At 34.6% G+C, this 26,324-nt stretch overlaps 1 protein-coding gene across 1 annotated transcript; it reads left to right on the top strand.

The window, feature by feature from the left end:
- The first annotated feature begins 655 nt into the window (after window positions 1-655).
- Window positions 656-25,401, top strand: phldb3 (pleckstrin homology-like domain, family B, member 3). The gene is made up of 16 exons (XM_039661000.2): window positions 656-870; window positions 2,176-2,241; window positions 6,046-6,194; window positions 7,484-7,594; window positions 7,675-7,812; window positions 7,899-8,027; window positions 8,942-9,109; window positions 11,131-11,241; window positions 16,634-16,735; window positions 16,839-16,920; window positions 18,992-19,163; window positions 20,819-20,903; window positions 21,708-21,845; window positions 23,521-23,728; window positions 24,465-24,550; window positions 24,928-25,401. Exons 3-16 carry the CDS (start codon window positions 6,048-6,050, stop codon window positions 25,060-25,062), a joined length of 1,812 nt encoding a protein of 603 aa, XP_039516934.2. The 5' UTR covers window positions 656-870; window positions 2,176-2,241; window positions 6,046-6,047; the 3' UTR covers window positions 25,063-25,401.
- The last annotated feature ends 923 nt before the right edge of the window (window positions 25,402-26,324 follow it).

The raw sequence follows: 26,324 nt of genomic DNA, 5'->3' as shown, positions 1-26,324 counted from the left end.
GCAACATGATTATCCCAAACACACTGTGCATGCAACAAAGTTGTGTGCAATGACAATGCTCAGTATTTTGCAGTCTTCCTCAGTCTCCTGACCTTAAAGCCATTGAAAACCTTTCGGAAATAATAAACCATGGTGTCATGCAGGTCTTCCAATGAAGCTCAAACTTGAGGATTGGAAAGAAGTTAAAAAATGACACATGCACAGTTTAGCGAGTCAACTCAGGATAATAGCTGAGCTGAGGTAATCAAAAACAAGGGAGAGCCAACACAATATTAATAACTGATTACATAGTCAATGTACTTTGCCTGTGCGGTTCTTTTTTGCACAATAAGTTTGCCTTATACCAGGTAATTTTTCCTTATTTAGCCTTTAATTATGTCATTTTAATACCTTAACCAAGTTTAGTGTATACTTCTTCCCAATATAACATAGGCCTACTTATATTTTGATTGTTTAATAGAATCTGAAGTGTCATTAAAAGCACTGTTGCTTCACCTGTTGACGGTCACATTCAGCTGACATTATGGGCTGTGCTTCAAACCCTAGTGAGTCGACTGTACAGACAGCGGGATTGAGCGTCACGTGCGCGTTCAGCCAGCGAACTCCAACGCGCCGCCCACACGCTGTTTACGTAGGCGTCACATTAGGTTTGAGACGCGGCCAGAGACTCGCCGAAACTCTCTCACTCTCTCTCTACAACGGCTGAGTGAAAGTTGGAAATCCCGCTGGTCATATCGTATCTTGTTGTTACGGGAAAAGCCTGTTTAAATCCCCCAGCACGGAGTTTATTCATCACTGTTGTCTCGATATTTTGTCGTTTTTTTAATAACCCAGGACCGTTGAGGGATTTGACGCGGAAGTTCTGGACAGGTATGAATCGGTACAATTCACGTAATATAGTTAGCCTATATGAATGTATCGATAACATTGGCGCGATTAACTTTCTCTTGAAATTACGTATTAAGTCATACTTCAGATTTAGAGATTTTATTATTGATAGAAGCATTGATTGACAGGGATCAAGTAACGTTTGGCAGTGTGTATCTGTGGGTGTGTGTTTGAAATAGTGGAGAACCTGAATGACAGTTTTAGGAGAGGCATGAAATATGTTCACGTTACTAACTTACCATGAAATAAAATTAAATATGGCACTACCATGGTTCCTAGGAGTAAATAAAACATACTATGATATATAGCTTTATAATCAGTCAACAGAATTGTATTTATGTATGCAAGTTATGAAATATTTTTGTTTACTGTTCATCTGGCTTAATAACGGATGTTTTCACATTGAAGTGAATTTAGAGAAAATATAATGTATCACAAGTATTATTTGTATAGGCCTACATGTCATTTGCTGTCATTATTAGGATATGTAACCAGCATTATATCCGCTGTACAACAGGGAATTTCAAACTGGGTCACAGGAAAAAGTTTGAGAAAAATGTAAAAAATAAATAAATATAATAAAAAAAAATAAGAAATTATTAAAATAGATTTTAAAATTTATTAAATTAAATACAAATTATTCTGATAAATAAAACATCTACATTACTATAGTGAGTAGGAAAAAAAAACGTTATAATTTAACATAATAGAAACTAAATATTTATTTTCTAAAGGATATATTAGACTTATTTGTTTTATTATCATTATATTATTATTTTTAGTGTAAGTTCAGACTTTACACATGAAATTATAGCTGCCTTTTTAAATATTAGAATGGGGGTCCCTTTCACGGGGATGATCATATTTGAGGGTCAACGGCATCTGAAGATTGAAAACCCCTGAGAATAAACAGTATCACAAACTCTACAATTCAGTCCATCAAATCTCTTTATTTGAATAACGAAATGAACTATCAGTGAGTCAAGGCTACTTCAGGGCCTGTGTGTGAGGTCAATCTCAATGAACACTGACCTCATCAGTGTGTTAGTTGCTGATATCTCTTTGTTTGGTTTATGATAAACTATTGCAAACACTTCGTTACGGTCACAGCCATAAGTGATGACAACATATGCAGGGAAGACGGCTCACATCTGAGTAAACATCCAGATCATCTGGGCGTCCTGCGCCGTTCAGCTATATTTCATGAGTGTTGCACTGAAATATGTTGAGTTGCACCTGTAATTATAACAAGGCGTGTTGAACATTAATGTTGTATTTGTTGTTTAGTTTGAGCAGTCGGCGTGAGGAATGCTGTCCTGAGACCAGCTTTACGCCAGAAACGGCTTTGTACAGGTAAGATATACCAAATACACATGCATCTGTAATAATGGTAATCTACTTTAATAAACAAGTTGCAATTTTACAGTTACAATTACACTGTAAAAAATGGTTTTGTAAATAAAACTAAAGAAAATACTATTTCAGAGTTTCTACTTCAAAATTTTACATTTAATCAAATGCGGTACTCTATTTATCAACATTTACTTGCAATTTCAGAGTGAAAATTGTTTAGAAGTAAATCCTACACCAATTTTGTTTTCAGAGTATCTGCAGAAAACGAACTATGCATTTGTATTATCAGATTTCTTTGTACCATGATAGTACTATAGTATTTCATGTACCTCGGAGTACAATGTAATTTGTATCATTTGGGGAAGGTAGTACATGATATTTGGGCATTTGCCATGGCAATATTGTGGTATTTTTAAAATTTTTTTTGAAAAAAACCATGATAATACCTTAATATTTGGACATTAGCCATTTTAGTATCATGATAGTCTGTGTGTGTTGTGTTCACACTTGTAGTTCGGTTTGCTTGGTTTGTTTGCTCCGTACCAAAGAATAAAATATAAAACATTTAGTCCTGGTCCACTTAGCATTCACATTGGCATTTTAACACCGAACCTAAAGAGACCTAACTTAAAGGCATAGGGATATGTTCACAATCACAAACTGATTGGCTGGCTTTTATTACGATTATGTCATGAATTAAGAATTAATTCGAATTAATGAACTAAATCCATAAAATGATCCCATGATGGTTCTATATATGAAGTGCCTGACAGAAGCTTATATAGCAGCTTTTCTCGTGCTCCACAGTAAAGGTTTTTCTTCTGGGTTTTATCTAAACTGGTTATGCAAGAAGATTTGGTGGAGCGCAATCGAGTAATGTCGTATGAATTTTGGGTTTTGTGGCAGGATGTGGAAGATATTTTGTTTACATACAGTCCACAACACAATACGGACGGAGCACACACACAACACTGACACTATTTGCTGTAAAGAAGCATGGAAGGAATGTGCATGGGTCGGTGGCGAGTTACTGCCGAGTCAAGGAGAAATGATTAGTAAGTCAGTGTGAAGAACAGAGTTGGACTCATCAGCGGTGTTAGTAATGACCAGGAGGGGTGCGGGTTATATAACAGGATGTTTGTGGCACTCCTCTGCAATTAGAAATGATTATTCACTCATTACACCCGTTTGTTTCACCCGTTTGCTATTGTACCTGTTGCTCTTTTCCATTACTTTCACTCTTGGGTTTCTTTTTGTGTCTTTTGTAAGTGTATCACAGCGACCCAGAACTTTCACATCTGTATTTTCACTTTGTTGTTTTTCTGGACTTCAAACCTTACATGAATACTGCTCACTCCTCTAAGTTGGATTTTAGATAAAGGGCAGATAAGATTGTGTTTAGGCTTGTTGGCGTTAACCAAATTAGACTTAACACCCAGGACAAATCTGGCTTGGTTTTTATAACACCTAGAGCTGTCTGCATGCATAGGCAGCTTTTTGTGGTAAGATGTTTTATGTTAAAATAAAATGCCTTCTTTTAGCCCAAGAGCAGATGAGATTTTATATTGTTTTATATATTTATATTTATATTTACATTGTATATTATGCTGCCTTATGGGATGCTTGCTTTTAGCCAAAGAGTAGAAAAGATTTTGTATTATTTTATATATTATTTTGTATATATTTGTATTTTATATTATGCTTCCAAAGAGCAGATTAGATTTTATTTCACATTTTATATGTTAATATATATATATATATATATATATATTATTACAATATTATATTTATTATTATTACTATATTATTATTTAAATATATTAAATATTATATATTATGCTGTCTTATAAGATGCTTTCTTTTAGCCAAAGAGTAGAAAAGATTTTATATTATTTTCTATATTATTTTGTATATATTTGTATTTTATATTATGCTTCCAAAGAGCAGATTCGATTTTATTTCACATTTTATATGTTAATATATATATATATATATATATATATATATATATATTACAATATTATATTTATTATTATTACTATATTATTATTTAAATATATTAAATATTATATATTATGCTGTCTTATAAGATGCTTTCTTTTAGCCAAAGAGTAGAAAAGATTTTATATTATTTTCTATATTATTTTGTATATATTTGTATTTTATATTATGCTTCCAAAGAGCAGATTCGATTTTATTTCACATTTTATATGTTAATATATATATATATATATATATATATATATATATATATATATATATATTATTACAATATTATATTTATTATTATTACTATATTATTATTTAAATATATTAAATATTATATATTATGCTGTCTTATAAGATGCTTTCTTTTAGCCAAAGAGTAGAAAAGATTTTATATTATTTTCTATATTATTTTGTATATATTTGTATTTTATATTATGCTTCCAAAGAGCAGATTCGATTTTATTTCACATTTTATATGTTAATATATATATATATATATATATATATATATATATATATATATATATATATATATATATATATATATTATTACAATATTATATTTATTATTATTACTATATTATTTTTTAAATATATTAAATATTATATATTATGCTGTCTTATAAGATGCTTTCTTTTAGCCAAAGAGTAGAAAAGATTTTATATTATTTTCTATATTATTTTGTATATATTTGTATTTTATATTATGCTGCCAAAGAGCAGATTAGATTTTATTTCACATTTTATGTTACTTTATAATATATATATATATATATATATATATATATATAAAATGCATTAATTATTTACTATATTATTATTTAATTATTTATATGTTATTTAATATTTATAGTATATATTATGCTGTCTTATAAGATGCCTTCCAGCCAAAGAGCTGATAGAATTTTATTTTATAATATTTATATATATTGCACGTGATAATTATTTCATAATGTTATCTTGAATTGGTGTTTTATCTTAGGCTGCCATCTAAGACTTTTAGTTAAATTGTAAGGCTGTATTGCATGTATCCTTTGCAGAGAAGGCAGTCCTATACAGTACATGTAGTAAAAATCCTGCTTTTGTAATGAAGGGCTAAGCTAAATTCGTGTTTAAACAAGCTATTGTGTTTGTCTGCTTTATGAGGCTGTGGTTAATCTAGGACTCCAGTCTCTCTCTCTCTCTCTGTGGAAATATGAAACCGGCCTGTGACATTTCAGAAGCCACTTCCTCCTCCAGAACTCTCTGTGTGCCAGTCTGAGTTTGGACCTCCTCATATCGGAGTTTTATATTTATCCTTGTGGCTCCAGTTCTCTGAATCCTAATAAGGCTTTGGCATGGGCAGGACTGATGGACAGGGCAGAGAGAGGGTGGGAATGGGTTTGGACAATGCCGTAGCAAGAGTCTGTTCCCACACTCAGCTTTGTCAGATGTGACGTTAAGAGCGTAAGAGGGCGATACGGGGTGGAGAGAACTAAAGCTCACAGACCGGCAAATACAAAAGCTTCAATGAACACACAGAGCCCATTTACAGTGAACTGTGGCCTTGTTGTATGGTGTTGTGTAAAAAACACCTGAACAAGCTACAATAGCATTGATCTAGTGTCTTTCATCTTCACAGCCTTTTCAACATAAGCTGGTTACCAGTCATGTGCATCTTTTTAGGACAGGATTTCACTTTCACCATGGTCAATGCATGTTAGATTGAGCATCTGTAATTTGACCCTTGTTTGCAGCCTCCCATGAGCCAGACTGAATTACTGTAAAAGTCCCATACCCTACAAACTTAACTAGTCCCCACTCCTGTCTAATTAGACATGCCCAGACACAATATGGATACACAGAGGAGCCAATGGGAGCCTGTCCGAAAATCCCCGTGGATCATGCGAGTGGCTGTGGAGCAAAGCCCCGCCTCTTCGGGGGCGGAGTCAGACACAGAGGGCAGCAGCACAGAGAGCGAACAGGTAAATGTTATGCTGCCTTCCATTTCAAATTAGGGATGCAAACGGTTAATCGATTATCGATTAATTGTCAACTAGAATTTACTCGATTAAATTAAATTAACTGTCGGCTAATTGGACATTACGTACTTGACACAAGATTCTCACGCGCGAGAGCCGACACAAACATGAGGCGGTCAAAACGGAGTGGAGTGCATCGATATTGACTACTAGCTATACAGCGTGCTAACCTCGAAAACCCAGCTGTATTCTAACAATAACTTAGCTCATACCTGTCAACACCCCCGTTTTTCCCGGGTTTGTCCCGTTTTTTTTAGCGCTTTCTCACGGAATATTTTGCTTTTTGTTAAATTGATACTGTGAGAAATTTACATAGCCGCTTATCAGTTAATCATTAATCGATCGAAAAGGTTGATCAACTAATGATTAATGAATTAATCGATTATTTGCATCCCTATTTCAAATGTATATTTTGTATTATACTGTCTTCTAACATGCCTTCTTTTAGCCAAAGAGCAGAAAAAATATAGATATATTCTTTCATTATTATATAATATTTTATATTAACCAAAGAGTAGATGCGTTTTACATAATTTTATATATGAAGAGTTCAGATGCAAAAGCCTCTAAATACCATTTGAAATTTTCTTCTAAAATGACCATTTTTATCAAGCTTGTATATTTAAGTTCAGTAATTTCACTTAAATGACAATTAATAGGTAATCTTCTTCATTGCCATTTAAGTGAAATTACTGAACTTAAATATGCAGTCTTGATAAAAATGATCATTTTAGAAGAAAATTTCAAATGGCACTTAGAGGCTTTTGCATCTGAACTCTTCATATATATTTTTTTTTTATTTGTATTTTAGGTAACACTTTATTTTAAGGTGACGTACTTACATGTTACTACACAGTAAATTATGCGTAATTACAAGTAACAAGCCCTAACTCTATAATTAATATTACTACTCAGTACTTATTTAGGTAACTATATTGTAACTACATCACCTTCAAATAAAGTGAAACCATAATTTATATTATGCTGCTTTCTAAGATGTCTTCTCTTAGCCAAAAATTAGATAGGATTTTAGATTATATTATTTTTTGTATTTTAATTTTATATTATGATGCCTTCTTTTAGCTGGAGAGCAGATAATGTTTTATTTCACATTTCATATATTTATATATCACTATCCAGCATTATTCAAATAGACTATTTTATCTTATAATCATTCCTGCAACTCGCATTGCGTTTTAACCACATCGGTCTCTCATTCTTCACTTTACCAGTATCGGGTCATACGAGCAGACGGAGACTCCGCGAAGCTCTTGACGTCACCCTCGCTGGTGCAGCAGCGCATCACAGAGCTCGACCAGCAGAGGGAGGAGCTGAAGATTGAGGTGAGCGGCGGACAGGTGTGTTCTCACCAACAGCAGCTCAGGGTGCAGTGAAAGTGACCCGTGTGTTTGCTCTTCTGCAGCTGCAGCTGGAGGTGGCTCTGCTGAGAGGGGAACTGCAGGCAGAGCAGGAGCGACTGCGCAGACACACAGATCACCTGCAGGTGTTGCAAGAGAAGGACAGCCAAAGAAAGAGCCAGCGCTTGGCCAACAGACAGAAGGTCTGTATTTGATGTGTTCACAGCTTGATTTACAGATGAAATGCGTATTTCATAAAAAACGCAGCTGAAAACGTGCTTTCCTTCAGGATCGTGTTCAGCTGGAGGAGCAGCGTCTGAAGGTGGAGGAGATGAAGATGAAGTGTGAGGAAATGGAGAAACAGATTCCCTCACAGCCAGAAGACCAACGGGAGCAAATGCTGCTTCAGCTGCAAAAGGTGATGACAAACTAGGGGTGGTCGATAACTGCATGATTACTGCAGTCTTCATATGCTAATATGCTAATTTGCTGCTCAGTTATTATTGGTGTTCAATTATTAAAGGTGACCTGTTATGCAAAATTCACTTGAACTCATATTTATGTGTTACCACCCTATTGTGATAAAAATCCATCCACTCTGTTATTTTACCCATAAATCTGAAACTTTGTCTCAAAATGAGCCAGTTAGGAACGGGCTTCAATGTGACGTCACATTGAAACAAGCCCCGCCTACAATCATAATAGGTCCCCGTTAATAATGGCTTTTATTATCAATACTGAAAACAGTTTATGCTGCGTAATATTTTTGTAAAAATCATGATTTTTTTTCGGGATTTTTGGATGAATAGAAAGTTAACAATAGAAATGGAACAGCTCATTTCAATAGAAATGAACAGCTTTTATTTGAAGTAGAAACTTTTGTAACATTATAAATGTCTTTACTAGCACTTCTGATTAAAAGTACTTACTTTCCTCAAAAATGTGAAGCAGTACAACTGTTTTCAACATTGATAATAATATCAGCATATTAGAATAGGTCTGTTCGACCTGTGTAGACTGATCGGGGTATGACATCAAAGTACTACGAGAGTGGTTTGTAAGCATATGGAACACACTTAAAGATTTCTGAAGGATCATGTGACACTGACTTCTGACTCAACCAGTCATGTGAGTCCGATTGACTGAGCAATGACAGATGGGAAGAGTGTTGTTTTGAAGCTATAAGTCAGTATTTTTGCAATTACTTTTGATGCAGAGAAACAAAAGCATAAAAATCTCGACTGACAGATCTAGTCTGCATGTGTTGTCATGAACGGTGACTTGCTCCCTTATGATTTTGAAGTATTTTGTCTGTATTTGTTTTGTATTCAGGACAAGGATGTGCTGGAAGCCACAGTGCGAGCTTTTGAAGACATGGAGTTTCACATTCTTGAGCTGGAAAGCGGAGTAGAAGATGAGCGAGAAGGAGATAATGGAGAAAGTGAAACGGTCATAGAGCGAGAGATAACCAGAGTACAGCACATGCACAACACATCTCAGGTGAGTTTATCTGACAGAAGCACCTAGATTACACATCAACTCATCATGAACACGATCATTTACCATGGTTTATACTCCTGTCTTGTAGAACCTATCATTTTATTTGCTTAACAGTTCATGTTTATTACTATACGAGCACATCACACTTAGTGCTGCACAATACCTGCCAAATCAGAGTTGTGAGTCAACTTCACACTAAACATCGATGTTTTAAAAACTGGACACTCTCATTGACTGCTATGTCATCAGTAGAGCCAGACTGCCACACTGAGCATGGGTTTAACTATTGCTAACTCTGACAGACCAAACACAGTCACATGATGCAGTAAACAAGGTAATGACATCAGCCACAAAAGAGAGAGACTAGACTGACTGAGAGAGATACATTGAATTGAATGGGGTTACATGGAGTTCTTTGGTGACTGTCTGCAGTGCTGCTCTTATAAGCTGCTTTCGTCCATATTTAACAAAATAAATATATTGCACTTGAACAATATTTAAAAATAATAATTAATTTGAATAGTATTCATTACAATTTAATGTAATGTAATTATATATTGCACATAAACAATATTTAAAAATGGTAATTTAATATGAAATTACATTGTATTATAATATTTATGAATTTTTAATTATTATGAATGCTATTAAAATTAATATTTTTAAATATAATCTTTTACATTTTTACTTTTTTTTACTGTATGCACATGAACCTTCAGAAATAATTCTAATATGATGATTTGATGCTCAAGAAACATTTGATTATTATCAATGTTGAAAACAGTTTTTTACTATTTATTTCAGGATTATTTGATGAATAGAAAGTTCAAAAGAACAGCATTTATCTGAAATAGAAAGCTTTTGTAATATTAAACACTACCCTTCAAAAGTTTGGGGTCATCAAGAATTAAAATTTTATTTTGGGGGGAAATAAATAAAAGAAATCAATACTTTTATTCATCAAGGATGAGTTAAATTGATCAAAAGTTATAGTAAAGACATTTAGAATGTTACAAAAGATTATATTTTAAATAAATGCTATTCTTTTGAACTTTTTTTTCAAAAAGATTTCAACATTGACGAATTAATTTTTTTTTTGCATAAAATTAGCACATTAGAACGATTTCTGAAGCGTCATGTGACTAAAAGACTGGAGTAATGATGCTAAAAATTCATAGGAATATTTTACAAATTCAGCTTTCATCAGAGGAATAAATTACATTTCAAAATACAATATATTAAAATAGAAAACAGTCATTTTAAATTGTCATAATATATTTCACAATATTACAGTTTTTTTTATTTTTTTTTATTATTATTTTTTTATCAATAGACCATTTTGCAAGATGTAAACAACACTGGTCCAGAAACACTTCCTGTTTCAGTTTGTAACTGTTTTCTTTATTTCACATGTAAAGAAAAAAATCTTAAAGATGTTTGTTTAACTTTTTGATTCAGTTTTATATGTTCTGTTGGTTGTATTTTATCCCAGCTTTTATGTAGTGTTAAAAAACTGAAACAGGAAGTGCTTCTGGACCAGTTTTGTTTACATCTTGCAAAATGGTCTATAAATGCAGCCTCGGTGAGCAGGAGAGACTTCTTTCAAAATAAGAAGATGGGGGGGTAAAATAGCAGGTTGTCCATTAACTGTACACGTGTTAAATCCGCATCAGGAGCATCTAGTGTCCATTGAGTATAATAGGAGTGATCTAGTTTTGTCACGTCGTGCCAGCGCTCAAGGTGAGAGTGTCAGAGCAGTGCATGAGTGCTCGTTGACTCAGCTGCTCTGTGTGACAGATCTCTGACCCTGACTTGTCAGCTCAGTGTGCCGAGTGGGCGGCACCACACCGACTTTGACTCCTCTCTCTCTTTGAGTATATGCCATCAGTGCCACACAAACCAAACCATGGTTCATGAGTCCTTAACACACCGGACCTCGGCTTATTGCTGGATGTGTAAGTTTCATATGAAGTTTCTGTTCATGCTGAAAATGGTTTAATGGTCACGTCGCTGTCTTGCAGGAACGAGTCCAGCAACTAGAAAAACAGCTCAAGGAAATGGAACAAGAAAAGGATAAAGCTTTGAATTCCCTCAGGCAAGAGAGAACAGAGCTGCGCCACAGGTCTCATAAGGTAAGACGTCCTACACGCTTCTTCAGTAACACGACAAAACTAGGGCTTTACATGTTCTAAAAAAAAACTCCTATCTCCTGATCTTCTGGTCTGGTTTGGGTTTCCTCCTTCAATGCACGTCTGTGGGATTTTTGTTTCACCTATTTTATGGTGCAGCAGGTGAAAATGGTAACGTACCAAAACACTTCTCATCAACCAGTGCTGTTAGAAACAAAACTAAAAATACTTAAAAAAAAAAAAAAACATTTATGTGAGTTGCAATAAATTAAATGTTTACAAAAAGAAAATAGAATATAACAAAACATTTTATTTTTTCAAATTTCAAATTTTCAAATTTCGTTTAGTTTAAGTTGAGGTATTAAAATTGCTTAAGCTTAAAGACGTCATAAAATTAAAATTGACCCTATTTACTTTGTTAGCGCATATTACTAATCTTGTGGTGAACAATTAATCCAATTAATGTATTAAAGTTAATATACAGAAAAAAAATAGGGTAACACTTTACAATAAGGTTCATTAGTTAACATCAGTTAATGTATTAACTAACATGAACTAACCATGATCAATACATTTTACAATAAAAATAAAGCTGTTCATTGTTTGTTCATGTTAGTTCACAGCGCATTAACTAATGTTAATAAGATTTTAATAAAGTATAAGTAAATATTGAAATTAACGTTTACAAAGATTAATGAATGCTGTATAAGTGCTGTTCATTATTAGTTCATGCTAACTAATGTAGTTAACTAATGTTAACTAATGAACCTTATTGTAAAGTGTTACCAACAATAGTTTGTCGTTGTAATCTTTAATCAAAATCTGAAAAGTTACTTACGATATTAAATGGTGTTCCTTCTCTGATGACGTCAGTTTGACATTGAAAATGCTTAACTACTCCCCTCGAACCGAGAGATGGAGAAGAGGTGTGCTAAAGTAAAACTCTAGTTCATGTAAACAAATGTTATTACGCGGCTCTGTGGAATACTTGATTCTGATTGGTCAACCAGTAAAAACTGATCACACAAGCTCACCTGGGTAACCGAAGTCAGTGCTAAATGCTTGCTAGGAACGTTTTTTTCCTCGTGGAAGTTTTGCGTTTGGTGAGGTAATAAAATATTAATGTAATCCGGGAATCTCTTGTTTCATACAAACGCAGCTGCTGCTATTTTACAATGATTGTTTTGTACACTGAAATGGATTAACCCTTTAAGACCGACGGGAGCGTCGGCGCTCCGGTTTGCGTGTGTCTGTTTAACAGCCTATAGAAACTAAAACCAAGTGGCTAGCTCAATCATTCTTTTTGCATACAAAACCAGAGATGTAAAATTGTCAGATCAAGCCTCCAACATGCGCATGTTGCGTTGTTTTCACCCTCTAATGAGTCTGTACAAAATGCGCAAAATGCGTTTCTCAAAAAAATCACAAAAATGCATTGCACGTCTTTGCACACATGATCTGTAGATCTGCGATTGATAGTAACGCCTTCCGATGGCGCATTGAGGTATCACGTTCGGTGCACATGGCAGATCAAGCCTCAACATGCTCATGTTGCGCGGTTTCCACCCTCTAATGAGTCTGTAATAATGCGCGTTTCCAAAAAAACACACAAAAATGCATTGCACGTCTTTGCACACATGTGCTATAGATCCGCAATTGGTAGTTGCGTCTTCCGATGACGGATCCATGGACTGATCACGACATCACTTCCTGTGCACTTTGACCCCAGCTTGTGTCGCATGTAGTGACGTCAGAAGCAGCGTCTTTTGGCCATGCGTTTGACTGAATATATAATAGGTTTGACTCGCACTTGACTCCCATCTGCTATATGTTCCTTCTTATCATTATTGTCTTTTTACCATTGCTTCATTCTATCATTTCTTTCTCGTTTATACACTCGCAAATACAAGCACATTCACACACACACACGCACCCCCCCCCCCCCCCCACACACACACACACGTGTGCGCATGCGCGCAACGTTATGTCAAAATGAAAGTACACGGACGCACCGAATTCCTTCTGCTCATCGCCTTTATTTATTTATGTTATATTTATTTTATTATTAATTGTTCTGACAGGGTCTATTTAATTTATATTCTAACCAATTCAATGTTTAATCAATGTTCAAAAGCAAAATGTTATCTGTTTGACCACAAATGTAATTGAATATTTTACATATGGCATTTTACTCCCCTTTTTTAAATGAGTGTATCTTAAAAACTAAGCGATGTAAACAGTTCAAATCAATTCTGTATAGTTTTAAACTGTTTTATGCACATTTTTCTCATTGACAAGTTTGAGGTTTACATTTATCATTTTTTTGTATTGAATAAAATAAGGAGATTTTTTTTCAAAAAAATTGTTTTTCTTTTTGTTTATTGCATTTTTGAGATATTTATCTAGGTACTATTGATTTATTACAAACATAGCCTTCAAGTAGAGAAAGTAAGGATTATTTTGATGTATGGCATGTGAAAATGCTCAAAAGAATGACAGCACAGCATGTAAAAATAGAAAGATATACTCTGGTGGAACTGTTCTATGGCAGGTCATAAAGGGTTAAAAGATATAAACAGGTAAGATTTTAAAACAGTTTTCTCTAAAATCAATATCTCGTATCCTTATAATTACTGATGTGGTGATATGCTGTGTATTATGTGGCATTACTTTACCAAATCCCTTCAATTTCCATCTAGTTTGAACTTGCCGCTTGTTAGCAACTGCTTTCTTTGCTTTTTAAAGAGCTAATAAAACATTTCAAATCAAGTCAATATTTCGAGTCTAATTATATGGCAAGTAGTCCTGATCACTGTGTCAGGGTTTATTCTGCGATAACAACATTATCCCTTACTTAACAAATGGAACCTTATTATATTATATCATTATCTATTATATTGTCACCAAAAAAACAAACCAAAATGACTAAAATTACAATGAAAATATAGCAATAAAAACTCAATACTTAAGAGGAAGTTGTCGACACGCAGACTCAGCTTTAATGCTAGCGTTTAGTTATGTTATAGTGATTATAGTTACACTACAGTCACGGATAAAGTAGGTGGAGGAATGAATTACTGATAGGGAAGAGAGAGTCCGAGAGGGCAGGATTCCCAGAGAAGGGAAGGACCACAGGAAGTGTGAGAGGACTGAGCGATAGAAAGCAGATATCCTACAAAACTCAACACACGTCTGGTGAGTGTTTCTGTCTGAATGTACTTCAAGAGATGTGAATCTGCTCTGTAAAAATCTAATTCTGGCACGCAGATTTGACAGATCAGGAAAGACAGGGAATGTGGGGAGGGATCTTTACAGAAGACAGGATTGAGGATAAAGCAGCTGTTAACTAGTAACATGACGGACTGTCTAACTGAATTATGACTGATTTGTCTGTATGTACGGTCTGGAGGAAATAAAGACAGGAATGTGTTCCTCGGAGTCGCTCATGTGTCTGTGAGTCAGAGGCTGCGATCTAGAGCTGTCTGGACCTTCTTGAATTATTGAATAAACAATTGGTTTACCCATGTATAAAATGTGTTCTGCTAATAATGCTAGTACCGATATATTAGGAAAAATCTGGCTTTCAGATGACAGGAAATTAATATTTTAAGTAAAGATAGTTTGATCTGCCGTGGCACTTTGTAAACGAGTGTCTGTGAGTCAGAGGGTGGGATTGATGCTTAACTTGAAGCTGCAGTTATAAAGTCATAAATCACTAGGACTATTACTTATATTAACTCTCAAGGCCCTGATAGTGATATACTCACGGCAAAGTTCTCCTTGGTTGTTCGGTTAAGTCATTTTTTAGTAAAAAAAAAAAAAGTTAACTTTTTTATATTGTATATTATTTCTGTTAACTTATTTTAATTGTATTTTAGTTTTAGCAATATCAGCACTGGTTGATGTGATGAGTTCTGCTGTTACTTTACTAAGTGATCAGACGCACCATTTTCACCTGCTGCACCATTAAACAGCTGAAAAAATCTCAGAAGACGGGAAGAAAACCCCTAAAATCACTCAGATTTTCCTGAAAATTAAAAAAAAAAAAATGCTATTTTAAAGAGTCATGGGAAGTTCCTAAAATGCATTATTTATTAAAATGCATAATTCTCTTCTGGGTTTAATGATTATAAAGGTAACAGCTGCCTTCTTAAGATGCCTTTTTTGGATGTATCCATTATGGAGCAGGACGTACCATATTGCAGGGGTTCCCAAACATTTTTGTTATTTGACCTAAAATATTTTTATTTTCAGCCCCCTCTGAAATTTTAAGTTAATATTTTAATAGTTTAACAACACATTTGTATGTGCAAAGTTCTCTAACAGGGTATCCACGGGATCTTGAAAAGTATTAAAAGGTGATAAACCAATTTTGGGAAAATTAAGACCCTTAAAAAGTATTAAAAAGTCTTATCATGGCTTTATAAAGTCTTAAATTATGAAAATATTTTTTCTGAATTAGCTGTCCAACAGTTTGAGTCCCAAAAACATCGTAAAAGTGTCTGAATTTAGTCATTTTTATAGAAAAAACTAACAGCTACATAAAAAACAATGCACCGAAATGTTTTAATAGAAGGTTGGTGAACTCATGAACAGAATGGGGAAGTTTAATAAACTTTGCTTTGATTTACTATCCCAGCCTATTTGATTTTTTTGTATCAGAGTGGTCTGTAGTCTTTATCACAAACTAAAACTGAGTATCAATGATGTAAATGGTTACAGCTTGAAGTGGCGGTGAGGTATTAAAAAATATTGAGGTCTTGAAAAAGTCTTGAAAAGGTATTAAAATTAACTTCAAGTTTCCTGCATATACCCTGTCTAATGGGAGTTATTGGTCACATGACTACCTGCATGTACCTAACCATGAACATGCAAATGTGTTGTTAAATTATTCAAATAACAACAAATACAATATTTAATGTTTTTTTTAATGTTTTTACGTATTCTAATTTTACATTTTTATCATTTAATGTCTATTTTTTGAGTTGATGAAAAGCTAAAAATAATACTTAAAATGTAATTTACCCACTATTTGAGTGTCGTGTGTATTTTTATGCTCCTAACATTTACAACAACAACATTCTAATGCCAAACTCTATTGAAATCAGTTGTGAATCCTCTGTTTCTATGACACACACAGCTTTTAACTACCAGTATGTAGACAGCATGGCAGTGCACTAGGACAGAGCCTCTTTCCTGTATGAATGTAGTTTAATGTCTTATTGTGATCATTTATGTTTTGGTAATGCGTTGTCTTAATAACTTCAGTTATTATTGTCTTGTAGCCTAAGTTTTTGGTTTAATATTGTACCTCTTCATGTGACTAATATAACAGCATTGGTCAGGATGTGTCTCTCACTCACATGCTAAACATCAAGGACATTTGCCTTTGTAGATTTTGAAAGAGAAGAAGCCTCTCACTGATTGGTCCAACATCACTGGATCCACCCCCTGCATGATGTCACTCAGCCCTCTGACCATTCACAAAGCAGCACAGGTACACTGTGAATGTGCATTAGATGGTTTGACATCTAGACCTTTAGCGATTCATGAGTTTGCTGCGGTCAGCACATTGACTGTGTTCAAAACCATGTCCCTAGGAATCATCGAAGGACACGACCAGCTTACCCCGCAGACGGAGCTCGCATAGGAAAGTCTCAGATAGACCTCTCTCCGCGCAAGGTGAGCACACCAATCAGGTGAAGCTTTGAGATATATTGCAATGATGCTTGAACACAAATATCTGGTGTGATAAACTGGCGCTCAGACTGTAAGTAGGTCAGACAGAAACACAATTGTGCAAGAGGATGAATGCACAGACAACAGGCAGCATGCAAAACAAGAAAACTAAGTACAACAGCCAAACGTCAGTCCTGCATGTCGTGGCTTATTAGCTGTGAAAAGCTTTTGTCAGTGTTTTTTCGTTAAGGTGTGTCTGTGTTGCTGACACACACTGGAAAAGCGAGTGGAGCCACTGCAACTGCACACAGTTGTGCTTTTGTTTGTCTATAATAATCCTGACAGTCGTTTATCTCATGAAGGAATTGATCAAACAAAGAAACTCTATGGAAAAGTGTCTGTGCGAAGGTTCATGTGCACCTTCTTTACATAGATTAGTCTGTAAGAAACCTGGTTACACTTTATTTTAAAGTATGTGTATTAACAGCGTACTTACCTAAGAAAGTACTGGTAATATGAGGTTAAGTTTAGGTTTAGGGTTAATACCTAGTTATAACCCAGTTATTGTAATTGCTGTAATAAGTACATTATATACATGCAGAGCAGGACTATAAAATAAAGTGCTACCTGAAATCTTATGAGTTAATGATTGAATTATGGGATGTGACTTTATTTTATTGCACTTCCTGATTTGATTTGATTTCACCTTTTATATGATGATGATGATGATGGAAAGAGAAAATGTCCCCACAAAATCCTTGTACTTTTGGGGACATTTTTTGGTCCCTATGAGGAAAACATTTTATAAATCATAATAAATTATGTTTTTTGAAAATGTAAAAATGCTGAACGTTTTCTGTGATGGGTAGGTTTAGGGGTAGGGTTAGTGTAGGAGGAGAGAATGTACAGTTTGTACAGCATACAAATCATTATGTCTATGGAAAGTCCCCGTAAAACATGAAAACACAACGTTTGTGTGTGTTGCATACAGGTCAGGATACCACAGTGTGTTTGAGCCATAGTAAAACTCATTTGCTGCAAACTACTAGACAATAAAACACCTATTAAGAGTGGTTGAACCTCATTTCATAACTCTTCTTGCTGAAGCTTTCTGATATATTGCTTGTGGTTTTTCCTTCCATGAAATCATGTGACCTGAATTTTTTTTTTTTTAGAATATAAAAAACTTTTTTTAAGAATTGTAAAAGATGGGTAAAATCTCATTGTCAGTACTGTGCTGTACGTTGGCGTACAGTACTGACAATGAAATTTTACCCATATTTTACAATTCTTAAAAAAATATTCTTTTTTATATTCTCAAAAAAAAATTCAGGTCACTTGATTTTTGCTGCAAACTACTAAAACTCATTTGCTGCAAACTACTAGACAACAAAACACCTATTAAGAGTGGTTGAACCTCATTTCATAACTCTTCTTGCTTCTGTTTGATATATTGCTTGTGGTTTTTCCTTCCATGAAATCATGTGACCTGAATTTTTTTTTTTTTTAGAATATAAAAAACTTTTTTTAAGAATTGTAAAAGATGGGTAAAATCTCATTGTCAGTACTGTACACCAACGTTTTAACTTTTATAATGGTTCCTGGTATTTATTTTTTTATACATAAAAACTAAAAAAAAGTATTCTGATAAGGCAAGGCTTAACAGAATGGTAAATTTTAAATCTACATAAATAACAAATAAAATAAATGTAATATGATACGTACAATACAAGAAGGTTAGTCAAGTCAAAAGACCACAGTGGTTACAGCATGAAGACATGAATAGATAAACTAAATCAAAAATTATAATAAATGTAAATGTACAGAAATACGATATAGAAATCTAATTTATCATTATTGGAAGATCATAATCTCTCAATGTATAATGTTCATTCTCACCTAATCACACATTAAATGTCCAGTTTCCACCTTTGGAGAATCAATCTCTTTGCAAAAACTCCATAGTTAACATTATTTTTAAAGGTGATTCTAATTATTGTATGTTTATTAGCCAGAAGCGCCTAATAAATGATTGAATGTAAATGTAATGTGTCCCGTTGCTTTCATATGGCAGTGTCGGTGCGAATGACTCCAGATAGACCATCCTCAGAGGCTCTGTCGCCTCGCCTTCCTCATCACACCCACAGACTGAGTAATGGACATTATAATGGGCTGAGATCAGCGCAGACCGATGGGAACGGCTCTCACGCGCCATGCAACAGCGCCAACACCTCCCGCGCGCCCAGGTGAGTGGCACAGAACAGCAGCCTGGCTTTGTGTTCCTATCATAATAATCATAATACTAAATAATCTGTACATGAAGCTCTAACAGGTGTGTGTTTACATGGGTGTGAAAAACCTTTTATTTGAGGCGTATGAATCTGAAGTTTTTGTGAGTAAACATTAAACTTAGTGCGTGTGGGTGAATTCTGGGAACTTTATACCCTGGCCTGGAACATAATAGGAGCATTTTTAATGCAGCTTTATTACTAGTGCTTTAATAAGCACTATTTTAATGTAGCTTGTTTTCATACAACAACAATTCATTCATAGTCCATGACCTGGACTGTCAAATTTCAATAGACAAAATTCACCATAACAGAGTCCATATGACTCGTGTCTTCTAGTCAAAGGATTTGTGTGAGAAACAGATCTAAATGAAGTAAATCACATACTAGTGTGTCTCATTAGTGATGCATGTAAACCAAAAAATGACATCAAACATCTAAATTTCATTGCTTTGCCAGAAGGGAAGATGTTTAGATAATAATGGCTTTAATTTAATTGAATCTCTTATTATAATTTATTATGTATTATATACTATATAAGCCCATAAATATATATGAAGTTGTGTATTTAAGTATATCCAGCTTTATTTGCATACATTCAGAACACTCATGTAAAGCAATATATATATATTTGGTAACAAAGCCCTTATTAATAATTTGCAAACTATTAGTTTATGGTCAATTAATAGTTTTTAAACTGTAGTTAAAGGAGTAGTTCACTTTTAAAAAAGCTTTTGCTGATAATTTACTCACCCCCATGTCATCCAAGATGTCCATGTCTTTCTTTCTTCAGTCGAAAAGAAATGAAGGTTTTTGATGAAAACATTCCAGGATTTTCTCCATATAATGGACTTCAATGGGAACCAAATGGTCAAGGTCCAAAAGACAGTTTCAGTGCAAACTGCAAACTGTTCAAAGGGCTTTAAACGATTCCAGACGATGAAAAAGGGTCTTATCAAGTGAAACGATCGCTCATTTAATACATAAATACTAAAGTTTAAGTTTTATAAGTTCAAATGGTCACCTTGCTCTGTTCTGTGATGAGGATTCATGACTCTCCTGTTCGAACTCGTTCATCAAAATGAACGAATCTTTTTTCGAGTCATGACTCGAAGGGTCCTAGATAAGACCCTTATTCATCGTCTGGTGTCGTTTAAAGCCCTTTGAAGCTGCACTGAAACTCTCATTTGGACCTTGAACCGGTTTGTTCCCAATGAAGTCCATTATATGGAGAAAATCCTGGAATGTTTTCATCAAAAACCTTAATTTCTTTTCTTTTCTTGATTGACAAGGGGCTGAGTAAATTATCAGCAAAAGTTTAAAAAGTGAACTACTCCTTTAATACATTAATAGACTGTACAAATACTGAGTTCTTCATTCCTTTTCACTGTAATTAAGTGTTATTGTTTAATTGGCTCATATGTAAAGAGATAGATAATGCTTTGTTAACAACTTATTAAGCATAAATAGTTCTCACTTCAGATTAGGTCACAGAATATGGGAAAATGTAATTAATTACGTGTAATTATGTCCCTTTATTGGACATTAATTGCATTAGTATTAAGAGTTCCTTAAAATCTAAAATCGGATCACGTGACCTTTCACCTTTACAGCCCTCAGAACCTCTTGGATTTGGTGGAGATCGAACGGAAACTCAGAGAGGCCAAAGCAGAGCGGGAACGTCTGTTGAAAGAGAGAGTGAGTTACTGACCCGACACAACCACAACAATACTGATGACTGCAAATCATACAAAACCGCAAAATAGATCATCATCAGTGTTAAAGAGCTCACAAGAGACATCTGCTTGTTTGTTTTTCTAATATAATGTCAACAAAATCAATAATTCATCTGCTGACTCGCATCTTCAGCTGTGCATATGATCGCATGACTTATTTTGAGACCAACAGCGCAATTGTTCGTGCAGCAGCTCCATCAACATTTACCTTTGCATTTCCTCATTTAAAAGAGACTTTCATCCAATAGGCCCGTCACAATTATTGATTGATCAAGGTTATTCGATGAAATCTGAATTATGTGAGATAATAGACCTTATTCAGAGCAGCGCCATGACAGGTATGAAAGTGAGGCTGTGAGGGATAGACTTACCATGTTTCCGCTGGCATCCGCTGTAAAAAGCTGAATAAAGCGGCTAGATTACTTACAATTTTCCACAGCTTACATTGTCAGGAGTTTTTTGTTAACTAAAATTTCTTGGAAAGATATTTTTCCAGTGTTTCATGAGCAGAACAATCCGAAAACACATTAAATAACAGTACAGCCCATTGAAGAGATGCATGTCTATCCCTCACAGCCTCGCTTTCATTCTCATTAAAAATCAAAGATGGCGCTGACGTGAATAAGGCATATTATGTGAGATTATGTGATTAAGTGAAAGTTTGGCCAATTCATATGTTGTTTTTCCACCAATGAAAATATTTCCAAAGGAATCCAAACTAACACAGTCTGACGGCAGTTTCTCGTCTCCGTTTGTCTGGATGCAGGAGGAGCGTCAGCGGCTGTTAGCTGAGCAACACAGACAGAAGGAGCGGCAATCTTTCAAAACACACACGGATGCATCAAAACTAGAGCCACTTGCTGAGGAGCGGCTGCAAATGAACTCACCGCACAGGACGCCCGAGGTACGTCTGAGGATTGACACTACTGAAATAAAATACACCATTTACTCATTTACTCACCCTCATGTATTTTCTTACATTCGTGAAACACAAATGGAGATTCGTTTTCCATATATTGAAAGCTGACAGTGATTTGTTCTGTCAAACTGTAAGGGCCCTATCTTGCACCCAGTGCAAATGACTTCGTACACTAGCGCATGTATCATTCCTATTTTGCACTCCCTCCACAGACGCATGTCGGTAAACTAGGAAATGAACTTGCGCTCCCTGGGCGGGTCGGTGCTAAAAGGAGGCGTGTTTCGGCACAAACAATCTCTAGTACTATTTTGGTGTTTCAGAAAACAATTCTGCCATTGACCAGAAAAAACCTGGTCTAAAGTCAGTGTTGCGTTGCGCGTTGTCCCTCCGGTAAAATGGCAACAGGGCCCAAGACCCGCCCACAAATTTACTTGATACTTGCGTTTCAGATCGTTAAAATAGGGCCCAAAGTCTGACTCAAACATATATACTTACATTATAAGTCTTCGAACAGATGGCAGTAGTAAACAGGAAGATAACCATGTTAATGTTGCAAAATTAATTTCAAGTAAATTCAGTTTCAGTAAAGCAGCTCTACAGAAGACAATAGTTTCATTAGGGCTGGTTCACACAGAACACATTTTTGCTTTGAAAACCACGAGACGTGTCTTTTAACCCTAAAACCGTGTTCTGGACAGATATGTGGGCAAAATAGTTTTGATTTATTTGAAAAAAAATACTTCCCTTGATCTGAGCGGTACAAGACTTGGCTACTTTTCCTATGTTTGCCTCCTGAGCACACACCATTTTTTTGACTCAATTCTACAATGTTAAGTGGGTGGAAAAAAAACAACTCCTTAATCTTGTATTTTGGTCCAAAATGGCACCCATAGAAATGAATGGGAAAAACTAATTTAGAGCATTCTAAAATAAGACACCAGGTGACAGCAAAGTCACTTCATCTTTAGTTTTTAGCTCTAAAAACTTATTGGAATGATATTTTAATGTAGTTAAAACATTTTTTTTAAATAAAACATAAAAATAAGGATAATTTTCATAGAAAATATGGTACTTTTTGAAGTAAATAAATTCAAAAATACCCCCAAAATAATAAAAAAAACACCATAAATGGATAAACAAAACTTTATCGAAGACAGTGATATAACATTTATAATAAATAAAAATTAGGAGACGTTAGCGTGAGCGCAATCATGTCCGTCTAGCGCGTGTTTACATGGTAGCGCAGTAGAATGGAAAAATGTGTTGTGTAAATAATAGCCTCATATTCAGCTCAAGTCGGATTTAATGTCGATTCAGTTCAGGTCAATAATAGTGTCAATGTTGCATTGTGGTCCATCAACTGTTTGGTTACCAACATTCTTCATTCAAAATATCTTCTTTTGTGTTCAACAAAAGAAAGAAACTCATACAGGTTTGAAATAATTTGAGAGTGGGTAAATGAGGACACAATTTTCTTTTTAAAGTGAACTATACCTTTAAGAGTACTCCGTTTAATACGCTTTATACTATTTTTAATCCCATTCTGTTGAATCTGTAGAATATCCCCCCAAAATCAGCACAGGAAACACTGCATGTTTCAATCTGAGCATTTTCATTTCAGTTGTGCTTATATCTTGTTTATTTCCTCTACTCTGTACAGCTGGGTGTCCCGCTTTCTTTGACGGCGAACTTTGACCTGCGCGCTCACGTGGAGTCTCTGGGTCATAACGTGACCGGGTGTATGGGAGTTAATCTGTCTCCCCGGCGGTGTGGCGGCTTTCTAACCAAGCGCGGAGGTCGAGTGAAGACGTGGAGGAGGAGGTGGTTTATCTTTGATCTGGACCACCAGAGACTGGCATACTACACCGGTGAGGAAAAGAGAAGATATTACAACCATGCTTCCATTAACACTGTTTTCCAGAGGGGGTTCAAAGCTAATAATTATTCAATCCCAATGTTTAAATAGTTCACATTTGCATCATTTCCTACAGTTCTGCATTTCACCAATATTCGCCAAAATAAAAACTCAAGGATTTGACAAAAAAAAAAACAACAACAATAAAACATTTTTTTTTTATCTGTTTACTTGCATGTGATTTTTTTTTTTATAATCATTTTTATGCAAGTTTTAGTAATTTTTATGTTTGTTTTTGAAATTGTATTAGTTGTTTTTAGTTCAATTTTATTTTTACTTAGTACATCAAGTTAAAAACCAAATGAAAATGAGAAATGTTGCTTTGGCAACTTGCTGAAAAAAAAAAGATTAATTTTATGTTTTATTTTATTTCAGTTATTGTTTATTATATTAGTAGTAACAATTTATTTTGTATAGTTTTAGTTGACTATCGTAACCCTGAATGTGACCATTAACCGTCATCAGAGAACCGTGAACATGTGAATTTATACTTCAATTATTGAAATATTGACTATCTTGGGGAGACTGCAAGAAAAACATTTGACATCTACAGGGTTTGGCTGACAGAAAGTTGGATTAACACGTCACACTGAAAGTATTCCCAGTGTATAGTACACTTCAGCTGAAATCCGATGAATATCTGCTGCTTTCTCATTGAAATCTCAATGTTCTTTTCGTTGTTTTCTCAGAACTAGATGAGAAGAAACTCAAAGGGGTCATTTACTTTCAGGCCATCGAGGAGGTTTATTACGATCATCTACGAACAGCTACATCAGTGAGTTCATACGCCTCCTCCTATGGAGTAAAAACTGACCACAGTCTGAAATGATTGACTCTAAAGGCCCTTGTACACTTAGTCCAGAATTTCCGCACGTTAAAAAATAAATACAACCTCATGTTTTGTCAATCACGTCCGTCATAGCACAATTCAGATCGGGTTCGATTTTCTGCGTTTTTCGCAACTCTATCAAGCATTTTGAATGATGTTTTGACAATTCAGAGCCACCTAATCACGAATACGAAAAAACGCGTACGAAAATTTCGGGCTCAGTGTGCAAGGACCCTAACTAATTAGCAGAGTAACCCATGGTCATGTGGTAAAACCACTGTTTATCAGGGTTTCTGACACATTTCTGTATTTCCCATTCTCAGTCTCCACGGCCCAGTCTCACCTTCTGTGTGAAAACATACGAGCGTCTGTTTTTCCTCGTGGCTCACAGCGCCGAAGCCATGAGAATCTGGATGGATGTTATTGTGACTGCGACAGATGAACACAGCAGATACTGATGAACACTAGAAATGATGCTGAAGCCTGCAGATGAGATCGCTCAGGGACTTTAAGGGATGCCACAACACAAGATGAATATGAATGTTAGCGGAGCAGAGGACTTTGGTGTACGAACACTCATAAACAGACGATCCGTGCTGAAATTGACCTTCAGTGGGTTTGTGTTCTTCTGCCATCTGCTGTTACACGAACAGAGCACATCACACACCGCACTCATGTGTTATGTTTCTTACACATTATTTATTATTGTTACATTATCAATATTTGTCATGTTTTGCTATTGAAAGTTTGGGGTAAAAATCCGGCAAAGTGTTAATAAACATTTACATTCCAAACAATGTGTCGGGACCTTATGTGACCTTAGAATAAAGCTGTTTCATCAACTACAAAACCAACAGCTCGTTGTTAGCGATTAGAAAGTTAAAAAAAAGAACAGCATTTATTTAAAACACGTCTTTTGTGACAATATACACCTATGTTTAAAAGTTTGTGGTCAGAAATGTTTTTTTTAAAGAAATGTATACTTTTATTAGACTTTCAGCGAGGATGTTAAATTAATAAAATGTGATAGAACATTTTTTTTATTTTGAATAAATGCTGTTCTTTTTTTATTTTTTTTATCTTTTTCTATCATGCAAGTTACAAAAAAATATTAAGCAGCACAACTGTTTCCAACATTGATTATAAATCATCATATTAGAATGATTTCTGAAGGATCATATGACACTGAAGACTGGAGTAATGATGCTGAAAATTCAGCTTTGGTAACAGAAATAAATTACGTTTTAAAGTATATTAAAATAGAAAAGCATTATTTTAAATTGTAATAATATTTCACAAATATTACTATTTTTTTATTCTGTATTTTTGATCAAATAAACACAGGTTTGATGAGCATAAGATACTTCTTTCAAAAACAAAAAATAGTAATGTTTCCAGACTTTTAACCACTACGGTATATTATAATATACAAAATTCATATTCTAATAAGATTAAGATGGAGAGGTCTTAAAATGTTTCAAACAATTAAAATAAATCCTTGAAAACACTTAAAATTAAACTTTTGTTCATGATTTACCCTTTTGAGCAACACAAAAAAGTTTTTTATATTAAACTCTCAACTCGCGAGTCTTTTCATGCAACAAGTGACCGCAAGAAAAGGTCCACAACGAGTCAATAAAGCATTGACACTAAAAACACTCAAACGTATAATTGTAATACGTTAAATAAGATAAAAATCGCCATGAATGCAATCATGCCC

Source organism: Pimephales promelas, chromosome 12, assembly GCF_988280905.1.
Source record: "Pimephales promelas chromosome 12, fPimPro1.hap1.1, whole genome shotgun sequence".
Lineage (NCBI taxonomy): Eukaryota > Metazoa > Chordata > Actinopteri > Cypriniformes > Leuciscidae > Pimephales > Pimephales promelas.
Note: the sequence above shows the minus strand (reverse complement) of the source record. Positions and strands in the feature narration are given on the sequence as shown.

What these genes read in the sequence shown, in the direction of transcription:
- phldb3 (XM_039661000.2), top strand. Translation starts at nt 6,048, where the DNA reads ATGCCCAGACACAATATGGATACACAGAGGAGCCAATGGGAGCCTGTC. An exon ending in GCAGCACAGAGAGCGAACAG is followed by an intron (nt 6,195 to 7,483) that starts GTAAATGTTATG and finishes TCACTTTACCAG; the next exon opens with TATCGGGTCATACGAGCAGA. An exon ending in AACACCTCCCGCGCGCCCAG is followed by an intron (nt 19,164 to 20,818) that starts GTGAGTGGCACA and finishes TCACCTTTACAG; the next exon opens with CCCTCAGAACCTCTTGGATT.